The sequence below is a fragment of the Nerophis lumbriciformis genome, linkage group LG11 (assembly GCF_033978685.3).
Source record: "Nerophis lumbriciformis linkage group LG11, RoL_Nlum_v2.1, whole genome shotgun sequence".
NCBI lineage: Eukaryota > Metazoa > Chordata > Actinopteri > Syngnathiformes > Syngnathidae > Nerophis > Nerophis lumbriciformis.
The window spans coordinates 37,080,060-37,094,753 of NC_084558.2; the positions used below are offsets into that span (position 1 = coordinate 37,080,060).

At 37.7% G+C, this 14,694-nt stretch overlaps 1 protein-coding gene across 3 annotated transcripts in view; it reads left to right on the forward strand.

Annotated features, from left to right (window-relative positions):
- ccdc186 (coiled-coil domain-containing protein 186) overlaps window positions 1–5,964 on the forward strand; it is a 48,718-nt gene extending 42,754 nt beyond the window's left edge. For all 3 annotated transcript variants that reach the window (XM_061966714.2, XM_061966713.2, XM_061966715.2), the window contains exons 15-16: window positions 2,336–2,555; window positions 3,979–5,964. In XM_061966714.2, coding sequence (XP_061822698.2) covers window positions 2,336–2,555; window positions 3,979–4,062 — 304 coding nt within the window. In that variant the 3' untranslated portion in view covers window positions 4,063–5,964. The remainder of the gene's footprint in view (window positions 1–2,335; window positions 2,556–3,978) is intronic.
- Window positions 5,965–14,694: the final 8,730 nt, after the last annotated feature.

The window sequence follows — 14,694 nt, forward strand, 5'->3', positions numbered from 1 at the left end:
TGGCAACACTAAATTGACCCTAGTGTGTGAATGTGAGTGTGAATGTTGTCTGTCTATCTGTGTTGGCCCTGTGATGAGGTGGCGACTTGTCCAGGGTGTACCCCGCCTTCCGCCCGTGTGCAGCTGAGATAGGCTCCAGCAACCCCTGCGACCCCGTAAGGGACAAGCGGTAGAAAATGGATGGATGGACGGACATCCGTTTTATTACTATTAATTTTTAAGTAAGATTAAATATTGGCGACATAATGACCATGGCAACTAATCAAAATGCCTTATCTTTACACACTTATCTATACAAGTAATAACATAATAATTAATAATATACATGTTGCTAAAGGAGAACTGCATTTTTTAAAATGTTGCCTATCGTTCACAATCATTATAAAATACATGATGGCGGATGTTTTTTGTTTTTTTGCATTTTAACTGGTAAATAAACGTAAATAAAAGTCCGCTTATAACGGAGTCAATGGGAGGTCCTCTATTCTGCCCATAAAACCCAATAAATAACCATCCAGAAAAGTGCCAACAATACTCCATTTACATTTCGTGACTTGAATATTAACCAAGTATTAGCAATATTGTTATTAAAAGACAAACTATTTTCAGCGGCGCCGTGTTCAGAGGGAGCTAACAGCTTGTGCTGGCTGTATTGATTGACATCAGTGGCTGCAGTGAGCTGCTTTCACCCCTCAGAGCTTGAAAGTTTAATTTAGATCATAAATATTGCTTCTCACCTGGATAGTAGAAGGATGAGGACATAATCAGACGAGTCAGTCAACTTTGGCATCCAATTTTGACCCAGAAATGGCGAGAAAGAAACAAAAAGACGCTTGAATTATGCTTGCTTCCACCCCCTTTTCTCTTTGCGAGGATTATGACTCATTCTTCATCTAAATGGGAATATATAATAAACATTGTAGCAGTCTGCATCCTAGTGAGAGCAGACATTCTACAGTGAGTGATGTTTTATTATGTTTGTTGGCTCTCGTAAAGTCCGCAGTGAGTAGAAATCAGTGATATTGTTAAAAAACATGATGGGTTTTTAAAATGAATGTGCCGCCAAATGCTTTAAATGAAAAACATGTAAATATGACATTTTATAATGAATGTGCCTGTTACTACATTACATATATACTTACAGCATGTAACCTTGATGGAGGTGTTTGGATGTTTTTTACAGCGCTTTAAAGGCAAAATAGAGCTACTCCTAATTGCTCCATTACAAGCAGACTTTTGATCGCATTTATGTAATATTTTGAATGCATTAAAAAAATAAAATTGTGAATGATAGGCAGACGTCCAAAAAAAGTGCAGTTCCCCTTTAAATACCGATTATAAAATAAGAATATCTTACTGAAAGAACAAATTTTTGTTATCATTTCCCTGCTCATTTATAGGCATAAAATTAAGCTTTACAAATAATAAGGATGCTATCTATTTGAGCTACGACGGCCGTTAATTAACATCTATTAGAGCTGCAGTTACTACTGTATGTGAGGACATTCATTACTTTACACCAGCCCTCCAATAATGAAGTGTAAACAAACCAGCGTCCCTTCACGCAGTTGCTTATTTTGCCAGCTGCCACTCACTTCATGTGTCACCCTCACATTACATCTTTAATTTTTATCATTTGTTGTTTTTTGTTTTTTACACTTAACACTCGTGACGGAACTGGGGTCCAAATATGGATCCTGCAAGTCTAGTGTGGAGGTAAGTGTTCTTTAAGTGTGGCTCTTCATTGTAGTACCAACTTCTGCTTAGTTCTCGTGTTTTTCTGGTCCTCTCCGTAGTCAGTCCGACAACTTTCTCCTTGCAAAGTCCATAATTAAGCAAAGAAACGCATGTAGGAAGATATTGAAGCTGTTATCCTCTCCTCTTCAGTCCATGCTTGCAGTCAGCATATTTATTATCTCCACTGCAGGTAAAACGCTGAGTCGTGCTTCTGCTTTTGTTCTGCAGCTCTGGCATCCTCGAGGCGAAACAGAGCTTTTATTTTTAATATCAATGCATGATCTCTGTTTGGATTGTCACCAGCATGTTATGTTGTTTTTTTAATGTTTAAACTGACTTTACTTTTTAAACGAGCACATTTTAGGTCATTGTAGCTTTTATTGTAAGATGTTGTCTGCTCCACTTTAGTTATTTAAAATGTATTAATTAATGTTTAAGAGGAAAAACATAATAATATCCCAGTATTTAAGTAGATACAAATACAAATTGGTTATAATAAGGGGGTAAAGAGTGCAAATCTATTCAATCACCTGACTGCTGTTCCTGTGTGCACTTTGAGAATCCACGTTCTCAGCTAGACATTCCACCTTCTCCATAGAATCATCCAGAGCTACGTGCTCAGGGAGGAGTCTGGGGCACTTTCGTCGGAGGCGTCGGACATCAACAAAGCCCACCTGAGCCGGCGTGGCGGCATCATGGCGTCGCTGTACACGTCCCACCCGGCCGACAGCGGGCTGACGCTGGACCTCTCGCTGGAGATCAACAGGAAGCTGCAGGCAGTGCTAGAAGACACGCTGCTGAAGAACATCACTCTCAAGGTATGGCGTCCATTTGCTCACAGCTGTGATTTCGTCATGGAACTATACTAAACAAATGCATACAAAATATTGATGAAAGTACATTTATTACACCAAATATGAACTAGAACTGTTTATGCCTTTTATAATATATTTGTTACATATATTATAAATATAGCATATTTTTAGAATGATATCTGCAATTAAAAAATTGTTTTATATTATTATTTTTTTAAATATATGTGCATATATCTTTTTTATTGTAAATATCAAGTTTTATATCATGTTATTTATTTATATAAAATATACGAATAAAATCATGTTTAAAAATTTTGGAAAAAAATCTTACAAATATCTACAAAAAAATGTTTATGAATTATGAGCTTATAATATTTAAATAATACAAATAATACATTTTTAAACATTTAGTCATCCCTAAAGTAGTAACAGTGGCGACTGGAGAAGCTTAAAGTACTTTGAAAAATATGAATTATTATTTAAAATATGTTTTAAAGTAATTGTTCGTAATGATTGGTGTGATAAAAAATATTGAGAATTTATTTTTAAGGTATTTTAAAAGAAAATAAATATTTTTTTCGCAACAAATAATAATGAATAAACTAATATAATAAATAATGAATTTATATTTATGAATTTATAAATAAATGATAATGAATGAATTTCTATAACATGTATCTTATACATAAAAAAAATATTTAAATGGTGATTGGAAAAGCTTTAAAAAACATCCTCTTAAAAGCTATAATACATTATAAATGTCTTCATATGAAAAACAAATGCTGCTGACATTGTTCTTTATAGAGGGGAAAAAAGCATTGGTTTTGTAGAATTTCTTCCCCTCTGCAGATTGTACGCGTATATACTATATGTATGATTGCATGTATACATATTTGCACAATCAACGCTCAGTTAAAAAATAAAAATGATCAATTATTTAAAGCTTGTTTATCCTAAATATAATTTTTTAATTTTGAAAATTAAATTTAATATTTTTTATATAGCTCTAAATCACAACAGAAGTTATCTGAGGACACTTAACCACACTCCTTATACATTGAACTGATCCAAAGATGAGCAAGCACTTGGCGACAGAGGCAAGGAAAAACTCCCCTTAGGGAAGAAACCTTATACAGAACCTAATCACCGTGAGGTGGCTGTCTGTCTCTACCAGTTGGGTTAGGATAGAGAGACAAAGGGTAGCTGGAGAGGAAATAGGACAGAGGAGGATGAACAAGAGACAAAAGTCCCTTCCAGCATCACCATCACTGGCCTCACCACTTTTCCTTTTTAAACTACTGAAAAAGTCAATGTTTCTTCCAAAGATATAAAACATATATTGGGCAAACACCCCCCGCGACCTAGATGGGGACAAGCCGTAGAAAATAAATGGATGGGAAAAATACTGATGACTTTTCATTTCCAGGAGAACCTTCAGACGTTGGGCGCAGAGATTGAGAAGCTGATAAAACAGCAGCGAGACCCTGTGGATGCAGCAAGGAGGAAGTGACAGTAAAAAGACTAAGTGGACTTGATGAAGGACTGATCTTAAATGTGCCAGTAGCATCTTCTTCTTCTTCTTCTCCTCTTCCTCCACTTACTTGAATCCTCACAATCTTTTGAAAAGGGATATCTTCTTCTCCAATGAGCCATGCTGTGATTCTTCTGTGGACCTTTTAGGACCTCCAGAGGCCAAAATAGTGAATGTAACCAAATGTAGAAAAAACATGGACGCCAATCTCGTCGTCGGGTAAGTCATTCAAACCTCTATGCCAAAATCTGTCATGTCGTCCATCTTTATGACGCCTGCTCAACTTGCGGAATCATTTGTATTTATATGTTCTTTCTTTGTCCATTTATTTTCCTCTCCCCCACTTTTTTTTTAGTAGTAAAATATTTTACAATGTCTCTTTTCATTTGAAAAGACCTCAGGCATTTAGTTGTTTTCCTTACAAATCAAACGCAATGTTTTTCTCCAGCATTTTCTGTTTTCTTGCACTCTTTTTAATGGGATGTCTCCATCATTATTTGAATAGAACACAAACTACTCAGTGCAACATGATGAGGTTAGATGTGTATATATGTATGTGTGTGTGCGTGTGTGTGTGTGTGTGTGTGTGTGTGTGTGTGTGTGTGTGTGTGTGTGTGTGTGTGTGTGTGTGTGTGTATATATAAAATATATACACACACATAGATACATACACACTGTATATACACACATTATATATACACACTATATATATATGTATGTACATATATATGCATATATATCTGTGTATATATGTACATTGTATATATTTGTACTGTACACACTGTATATACACACACATAATGCATACACACTATATATATATATATATATATATATATATATATATATATATATATATATATATATACACATACATATATCTGTGTATATATGTACAGTGTGTATGTATTGTGTGTATTTGAAGTGTGTACAGTACAAATATATGCGTGTGTATTATACATACATACAATTACACAGACATATGTATATACATATATATGTGTGTGTGTTTATATAAATATATATGTATATATACATACATACACACATGTATATTCATATATATATGAATATGTGTGTGTATATATATATATACATGTTTGTATATGTATGTATGTATGTGTATATATGTATGCATATATGTGTGTGTGGGTGTGTGTGTATATAAAATGTATAGACTTAAACCAGTATTCGATTGTAAAGTATAAAATGAAACACCACATGGATTTATTGGATTATAAGGAGAATTTAGTAGTATTTTACTCAAAAACGCAAAGGAAGTATTACAAAACTAACCTATAATGCAGATTTCAGATTTTTTTTAAGCATAGTCCATGCATTTTTGGCCTAAATTAAGCATTTTCAAGCACATAAATGACTAAGTGAACTAAAAATATTAATTCTACAGTACTATTGGCCAGTAGGTGAAACCAAGCTAATTTGAGCGCACTGTTCAGTATCGTGGCCACTGATTGGCTCAGCCTCAGGCAGCAATACTATTGGATTAAAAGAGTGTAATAATGTTTATGTGAGTGTTATTTTATGTCTACATACTGGTCAACACTTTTTCATAATTCATAAATAGTAACTCCTACTTTTCTGAAATTCATGAATAATAACTAAAAAAAATCTGATTTTAATAGATATCTATAATAAGAGGTTGCAAATACATTATAGATCAAATGAAAAGCCACGTTTGGGAGAATATAGTAGGATTTTGCTCAAAAACACAATACAATTACAAATCTGACATATTTTAGGTTGTACTGCATAGTTCAATTCAATTCTGTTGGAATAAAAGAGGTTTACTTTCATTAAAACATAAGTTAAACAGCGAGCAAATATATTTATATATATATATATATATATATATATATATATATATATATATATATATATATATATATATATATACATGTATGTATATATATGTATGTATGTATATATATATATATATATATATATGTATGTATATGTATGTATGGATGTGTGTGTATATATATATATATGTATGTATGTATGTATGTATATATATATATATATATATATATGTATGTATATGTATGTATGGATGTGTGTGTGTGTGTATATATATATATATATATATATATGTATGTATGTATGTATGTGTATATATATGTGTATATGTATGTATATACATATATGTGTATACCGTATATATGTATGTATATACATATATGTGTGTGTGTGTTTTTTAAATCCACTTTATAATGTTTTCCTGACATTTAAGAACATTCTTTGATGGAATTGGTCACACTTATGTTGCAGGGAAATGAATGCTGTCATCATTCAGAGCACTTAGTTGTTACTGTCGTTTGATTTTTTTCCTACCATGTGCAGGATTTTACTTGATGAACCAAATGTTCTTCTTACCACTCCTTTTTTTTGAGTAGGGTAGTGTATCTCCAAGCGATATAGTCTATCCAGGGACAAAGTGCAATGATCTTCTTTCTTTTAGCTTGTTTGTGGTGTATGAATGTGCACGCGTGACAACACGCGTGTGGCCTTTTTTTTGTACCTGATTGGTCCATTCCGAGCAATATTAATTAGTCTTTGCATTCAGATCACAACACATATATACATATATATATATATATATATATATATATATATATATATATATATATATATATATATATATATATATATATATATATTATCACCCCAGGTTAACACTGAAATATCAATTGAGGCATCATGTGACTTGTCCTTCAGCCAATTAAATCCAATTGTTTTCATAAAAATATGCTTTTTTTTGTTCTCCATTCTGTGCAATTTTTCTGTGGGCTCTTTGTCAAACTGTGATTCTAACTTTATAGATTTTGTTTTTAAATGGAGTATGTGTGTATATATGCAGTATATGTACATACTACATGTACATATGCATATCAATGAATAAGAATATCCTCCTGTGTAAGAGAATGTATAGAATACATGAAACTACTGAAATAAATGAAGTTGTCCCAAGATATTCTAGTTTATTGAGCTGCACTTGTGCTCCAGGGAATAAAAAATGTCTTAACTCTATGAAACATTTTCTTGTTTTTGTTCTTCAATGAACATTTAGTGACTTTTTTTGTGCATGAGGCAGATTTAAAGGCATTTTTTTTCTAGAAGGTGCAGCATCAGCACTGCTGGAGGTCAAAGCGTATGATTTAAGCATCACTGGGAGTCCCAACAAGAGCCAAGCTGCCTGCTATTACACCACAAGTAAGTGAGCGTCTTTCTTTCAAACGACGGCATCATTCGCTTCCAAACAGCAATTAATCAATCCGCAGGGAAGGAAAAAAAGGGCAAAAAACCTCAACCTTCCTTCTTACTTTCTCCAGGTGTCATTTGTCTTTTGTTACGGGCATCGCTTCTGCAGCGAAGCTATTTTTAGCTCTTGGCTTAGGGTGACCACTCTTGAATTCATGAGTGTGATCCATTATGACGGCAGCACAGAAAATAGTGTAAAGGCCGAGCAAAAAATGTAATTTAGGGTTAGAAATATATTTCTTAATAACATTTAATGTACATTTGGAAATGTATATTTTCCTTTTTTTTTTTTAAATGTCATAACATCACCAGAAGATTATAGCACTGACTGATCATCCAATCAGATTGTTGTGATGTCATACTGAGACTCATCCCAGTCACGAGGAGGCATATTTGAATCGTATTTAAGAGATTGCTTTAATAAACATTTGTGATTAGTTACATTATTTTTTTTATTATTTTTTTTGAGGGAAGAGAAATTTCTATCTTTGACAAATGTATTTCTTTTGAAGTATCTATGTATATTTGTGTTGTTTAAGTATATTTCTATTGGGTTTATTGGAATTTGTGTTAATTTTTTTTTTGTATTATTAAATGTGTGATTAGGAATTATTAAAATTGAATTAAAAATGTTTTATTCTGTAACTTAATTTTAAGTATATTAAATGTTTTTCATCAGATTATTGGTGGGTAAAATCTTATTTTCCTAATCGAATTTTTTTTTTTTTTTTGGGAGGGGGGGATCATTTCTAAACAATATATTTTACTTTTCTAAAATACTTGTTAAATTGATGTAATTGGTAAGTAATTTTATTATAATTTGATTAGAAATGTTTGTAATTAATAAATAGTATTGTATCAATTGTATGATGTAATTTTAAGTGTTTTTTAATAGGATTTATTAGATTATGGGCGGGTAAAATGTTGCCTTTTTGTTATTTTACTATTAAGTTTTTGGGGGATTAAAAAGAAAAAAGAGATGTATTTGACATTTTTAATATGGTTATTAAACTTGTGTGATAGTATTTTAAATATTATTGAATTAGAATTGTAATTCATATATTTGACTATATCTTGATAGATAAATTGTTTTGTTGTAGTTTTCTCCATTAAATGTATAGTGTAATATTCATTTAAAAAATATATATTTTTAATTGGAATATTTTAGTCATGAATCATGTTGTCTTTAGACATCTGTTCTGTATTATTCTACCTTTTTTTGTTCCAATGAGAAAAGGCAACAGTTAAAGGTGGAAGAATATACAAGTCACGCTCCATTAATTAGCTATTTATCCCTCGCTGGCTTTGAACCGAGAGCTTCACTCCCAGATGGAATTTGCAGGATTCTAAAGTGTCGCAGCTGCACACGCGACTAAAACCAATCAGCGGATGGCGTTTGTCAGGAAGGAGGTGTGAAATCGCAGCAAAACATTTTAATAGTGTGTATGTTTGCTGCTTGACCTGTGGCTCCATACATAAACATGGTGATCATGCATCCACATATATGGTAATTATGCGTACACCCGCTGGTGAGCATACATCAATATACAAAACACAAAACCAGTGAACTTGACACGTTGTGTAAATGGTAAATAAAAACAATACAATGATTTGCAAATCCTTTTCAACCTATATTCAATTGAATAGACTGCAAAGACAAGATACTTAACGTGCAAACAGGTAAACTTTGTTATTTTTTGTAAATATTAGCTCATTTTGGAATTTGATGCCCGCAACATGTTTAAAAAAGCTGGCACAAGTGGCAAGTGCCAATACTCTACTATGCAAAGCGAAACCGATTTATCAACAACACCCAAAAACGCTACCGGCTTCGCTGGGCCCGAGCTCATCTAAGATGGACGGATGCAAAGTGCGATAGTGTTCTGTGGTCTGACGAGTCCACATTTCAAACTGTTTTTGGAAACGGCCGTGTCCTCCGGAACAAAGAGGAAAAGAACCATCCGGATTGTTCTAGGCGCAAAGTTCAAAAGCCAGCATGTGATGGTATGGGGGTGTATTAGTGCCCAAGGCATGGGTAACTTACGCATCTGTGAAGGCACCATTAATGCTGAAAGGTACATACAGGTTTTGGAGCAACATATGTTGCCATCCAAGCAACATTATCATGGACGCCCCTGCTTATTTCAGCAAGACAATGCCAAGCCACGTGTTACAACAGCATGGCTTCATAGTAAAAGAGTGCGGGTACTAGACTGGCCTGCCTGTAGTCCAGACCTGTCTCCCATTGAAAATGTGTGGCGCATTATGAAGCCTAAAATACCATAACGGAGACTCCGGACTGTTGAACAACTTAAGCTGTACATCAAGCAAGAATGGGAAAGAATTCCACCTGAAAAGCTTCAAAAATTGGTCTCCTCAGTTCCCAAACTTTTACTGAGAGTTGTTAAAAGGAAAGGCCATGTAACACAGTGGTAAAAATGCCCCTGTGCCAACTTTTTTGCAATATGTTGCTGCCATTAAATTCTAAGTTAATGATTATTTGCAAATAAGTTTCTCAGTTCGAACATTAAATATCTTGTCTTTGCAGTCTATTCAATTGAATATAAGTTGAAAAGGATTTGCAAATCATGTGATTATATTTGTTTGGCCATTCAATAAAAGTAGTTTTTACAAGCGTCACTTGGCAACAACAAGTGAGACCTCGATAGCGTCAGTGAACACTGGCTTTGATTTGAGCCTGACGCTGACTCACTGCCACCTCCACAGGTCCTAAGCGGTACTACAACTCTATGATAAATGAATGTTATTGGCAAATATGGATTTTTAACTGAGGCAAATGTTTTTTTTTATCATTTCAAGCTGATACATGAACACTAGGGCCTCATTTTCTCTTCACTTAGACTTATTCTATGGTTGAAGATCCTCCATATGACAAGACTCCTGAGCTGTTTGTTTGTTTGAGCATTTGCTGCAAAAAGCACTGGTCAAAGATCTTCTGTATGACAAAAAGTGGTGTGTTGTTTTGGGGGGAGATGTTTCTGCAAAAACGCTAGTCAAAGATCTTCTATTTGACAAAAGTGCAATGCTGTTTTTTTAAGTATCTGCTGCAAAAACATGGGTCAAAGATCATCTATACAGGTAAAAGCCAGTAAATTAGAATATTTTGAAAAACTTGATTTATTTCAGTAATTGCATTCAAAAGGTGTAACTTGTACATTATATTTATTCATTGCACACAGACTGATGCATTCAAATGTTTATTTCATTTAATTTTGATGATTTGAAGTGGCAACAAATGAAAATCCAAAATTCCGTGTGTCACAAAATTAGAATATTACTTAAGGCTAATACAAAAAAGGGATTTTTAGAAATGTTGGCCAACTGAAAAGTATGAAAAAGAAAAATATGAGCATGTACAATACTCAATACTTGGTTGGAGCTCCTTTTGCCTCAATTACTGCGTTAATGCGGCGTGGCATGGAGTCGATGAGTTTCTGGCACTGCTCAGGTGTTATGAGAGCCCAGGTTGCTCTGATAGTGGCCTTCAACTCTTCTGCGTTTTTGGGTCTGGCATTCTGCATCTTCCTTTTCACAATACCCCACAGATTTTCTATGGGGCTAAGGTCAGGGGAGTTGGCGGGCCAATTTAGAACAGAAATACCATGGTCCGTAAACCAGGCACGGGTAGATTTTGCGCTGTGTGCAGGCGCCAAGTCCTGTTGGAACTTGAAATCTCCATCTCCATAGAGCAGGTCAGCAGCAGGAAGCATGAAGTGCTCTAAAACTTGCTGGTAGACGGCTGCGTTGACCCTGGATCTCATGAAACAGAGTGGACCGACACCAGCAGATGACATGGCACCCCAAACCATCACCCAACCATGCAAATTTTGCATTTCCTTTGGAAATCGAGGTCCCAGAGTCTGGAGGAGGACAGGAGAGGCACAGGATCCACGTTGCCTGAAGTCTAGTGTAAAGTTTCCACCATCAGTGATGGTGGAAGAGTTGAAGGCCACTATCAGAGCAACCTGGGCTCTCATAACCAACATTTCTAAAAATCCCTTTTTTGTATTAGCCTTAAGTAATATTCTAATTTTGTGACACACGGAATTTTGGATTTTCATTTGTTGCCACTTCAAATCATCAAAATGAAATGAAATAAACATTTGAATGCATCAGTCTGTGTGCAATGAATGAATATAATGTACAAGTTACACCTTTTGAATGCAATTACTGAAATAAATCAAGTTTTTCAAAATATTCTAATTTACTGGCTTTTACCTACATAACAAATGTGTTGTTTTGAAGATCTTATACTGAAAAAAAAAACACTATTCAAATATCCTTTATTTGACAGGAGAACTCTGGTTTTTAAAGCCGATACGGCAAAAATGCTACTCTAAGATCCTCTCTTTTGAAAAAAACGCTAGTCAAAGATCCTTTATACAACAAGAGTGCTGTTTTTGGGGAGGAACTTTTTTTTTGCAATCACTCATCAAATACATTTTATTTCAGAGTGTTCTTTTCCACTACAGAGGAGCTGGGGCCCCATTCAAATATCAACACTAAATTAGTGATCTTAATCCTATTCAAATATGACAGTGCTAAAATAACTATCCATCCATCCATCCATCTTCTTCCGCTTATCCGAGGTCGGGTCGCGGGGGCAGCAGCTTAAGCAGGGAAGCCCAGACTTCCCTCTCCCCAGCCACTTCGTCCAGTTCCTCCCGGGGGATCCCGAGGCGTTCCCAGGCCAGCCGGGAGACATAGTCTTCCCAACGTGTCCTGCGTCTTCCCCGTGGCCTCCTACCGGTCGGACGTGCCCGAAACACCTCCCGAGGGAGGCGTTCGGGTGGCATCCTGACCAGATGCCCGAACCACCTCATCTGGCTCCTCTCGATGTGGAGGAGCAGCGGCTTTACTTTGAGCTCCCCCCGGATGACAGCGTTTCTCACCCTATCTCTAAGGAAGAGCCCCGCCACCCGGCGGAGGAAACTCATTTCGGCCGCTTGTACCCGTGATCTTGTCCTTTCGGTCATGACCCAAAGCTCATGACCATAGGTGAGGATGGGAACGTAGATCGACCAGTAAATCAAGAGCTTTGCCTTCCGGCTCAGCTCCTTCTTCACCACAACGGATCGATACAGTGTCCGCATTACTGAAGACGCCGCACCGATCCGCCTGTCGATCTCACGATCCACTCTTCCCTCACTCGTGAACAAGACTCCGAGGTACTTGAACTCCTCTACTTGGGGCAAGATCTCCTCCCCAACCCGGAGATGGCACTCCACCCTTTTCCGGGCGAGAACCATGGACTCAGATTTGGAGGTGCTGATTCCCATCCCAGTCGCTTCACACTCGGCTGCGAACCGATCCAGTGAGAGCTGAAGATCTTGGCCAGATGAAGCCATCAGGACCACATCATCTGCAAAAAGCAGAGACCTAATCCTGCAGCCACCAAACCAGATACCCTCAACGCCTTGACTGCGCCTAGAAATTCTGTCCATAAAGGTTATGAACAGAATCGGTGACAAAGGGCAGCCCTGGCGGAGTCCAACCCTCACTGGAAACTGGTCCGACTTACTGCCGGCAATGCGGACCAAGCTCTGACACTGATTATACAGGGAGCGAACCGCCACAATAAGACAGTCCGTTACCCCATACTCTCTGAGCACTCCCCACAGGACTTCCCGGGGTACACGGTCGAATGCCTTCTCCAAGTCCACAAAGCACATGTAGACTGGTTGAGCAAACTCCCATGCACCCTCAAGGACCCTGCCGAGAGTATAGAGCTGGTCCACAGTTCCACGACCAGGACGAAAACCACACTGTTCCTCCTGAAGCTGAGGTTCGACTATCCGGCATAGCCTCCTCTCCAGTACACCTGAATAGACCTTACCGGGAAGGCTGAGGAGTGTGATCCCACGATAGTTAGAACACACCCTCCGGTTCCCCTTCTTAAAGAGAGGAACCACCACCCCGGTCTGCCAATCCAGAGGTACCGCCCCCGATGTCCACGTGATGTTGCAGAGTCTTGTCAACCAAGACAGCCCCACAACATCCAGAGCCTTAAGGAACTCCGGGCGGATCTCATCCACCCCCGGGGCCTTGCCACCGAGGAGCTTTTTAACTACCTCGGCAACCTCAGCCCCAGAAATAGGAGAGTCCACCACAGATTCCCCAGGCCCTGCTTCCTCATAGGAAGACGTGCTGGTAGGATTGAGGAGGTCTTCGAAGTATTCCCTCCACCGATCCACAACATCCGCAGTCGAGGTCAGCAGAACACCATCCTCACCATACACGGTGTTGACATTGCACTGCTTCCCCTTCCTGAGGCGGCGGATGGTGGTCCAGAATCGCTTCGAAGCCGTCCGGAAGTCGTTTTCCATGGCTTCCCCGAACTCCTCCCATGTCCGAGTTTTTGCCTCTGCGACCGCCGAAGCCGCACATCGCTTGGCCTGTCGGTACCTGTCTGCTGCCTCCGGAGTCCTATGAGCCAAAAGAGCCCGATGGGACTCTTTCTTCAGCTTGACGGCATCCCTTACCGCTGGTGTCCACCAGCGGGTTCTAGGATTACCGCCACGACAGGCACCAACCACCTTGCGGCCACAGCTCCAATCGGCCGCCTCGACAATAGAGGCACGGAACATCGTCCACTCGGACTCAGTGTCTAGTGCCTCCCTCGTGACATGTTCAAAGTTCTTCCGGAGGTGGGAATTGAAACTCTCTCTGACGGGAGACTCTGCCAGGCGTTCCCAGCAAACCCTCACAATGCGTTTGGGCCTGCCAGGTCTGTCCGGCATCCTCCCCCACCATCGCAGCCAACTCACCACCAGGTGGTGATCGGTAGAAAGCTCCGCCCCTCTCTTCACCCGAGTGTCCAAAACATGAGACCGCAAATCCGATGACACAACTACAAAGTCGATCATGGAACTGCGGCCTAGGGTGTCCTGGTGCCAAGTGCACATATGGACACCCTTATGTTTGAACATGGTGTTTGTTATTGACAATCTGTGACGAGCACAAAAGTCCAATAACAAAACACCACTCGGATTCAAAATTCTAAAATAACTACAAATAAATAAATACAATAGAAAATATATACATTCTGAATAAATGTATAAATAATTGATTAGGTATATATGTTTCTTAAATAAACTGTCCAAAAAATTAAATTGCAAATAAAAATACAGTTTGACCACTTAAGTCGTCATTTTTTACAAACTTTTCTATGACTCTTGCTCTGGAGTTCTTCAGTTTGAGATAGTCATTACTCATTACTGCCACAAGTGGTGGAAAAGTGTATTACAACCGACCACAGCTGAGGAACACATTTTGCCTGCCCTCTAGGGGATGCTAGAAACACTGCAGTTG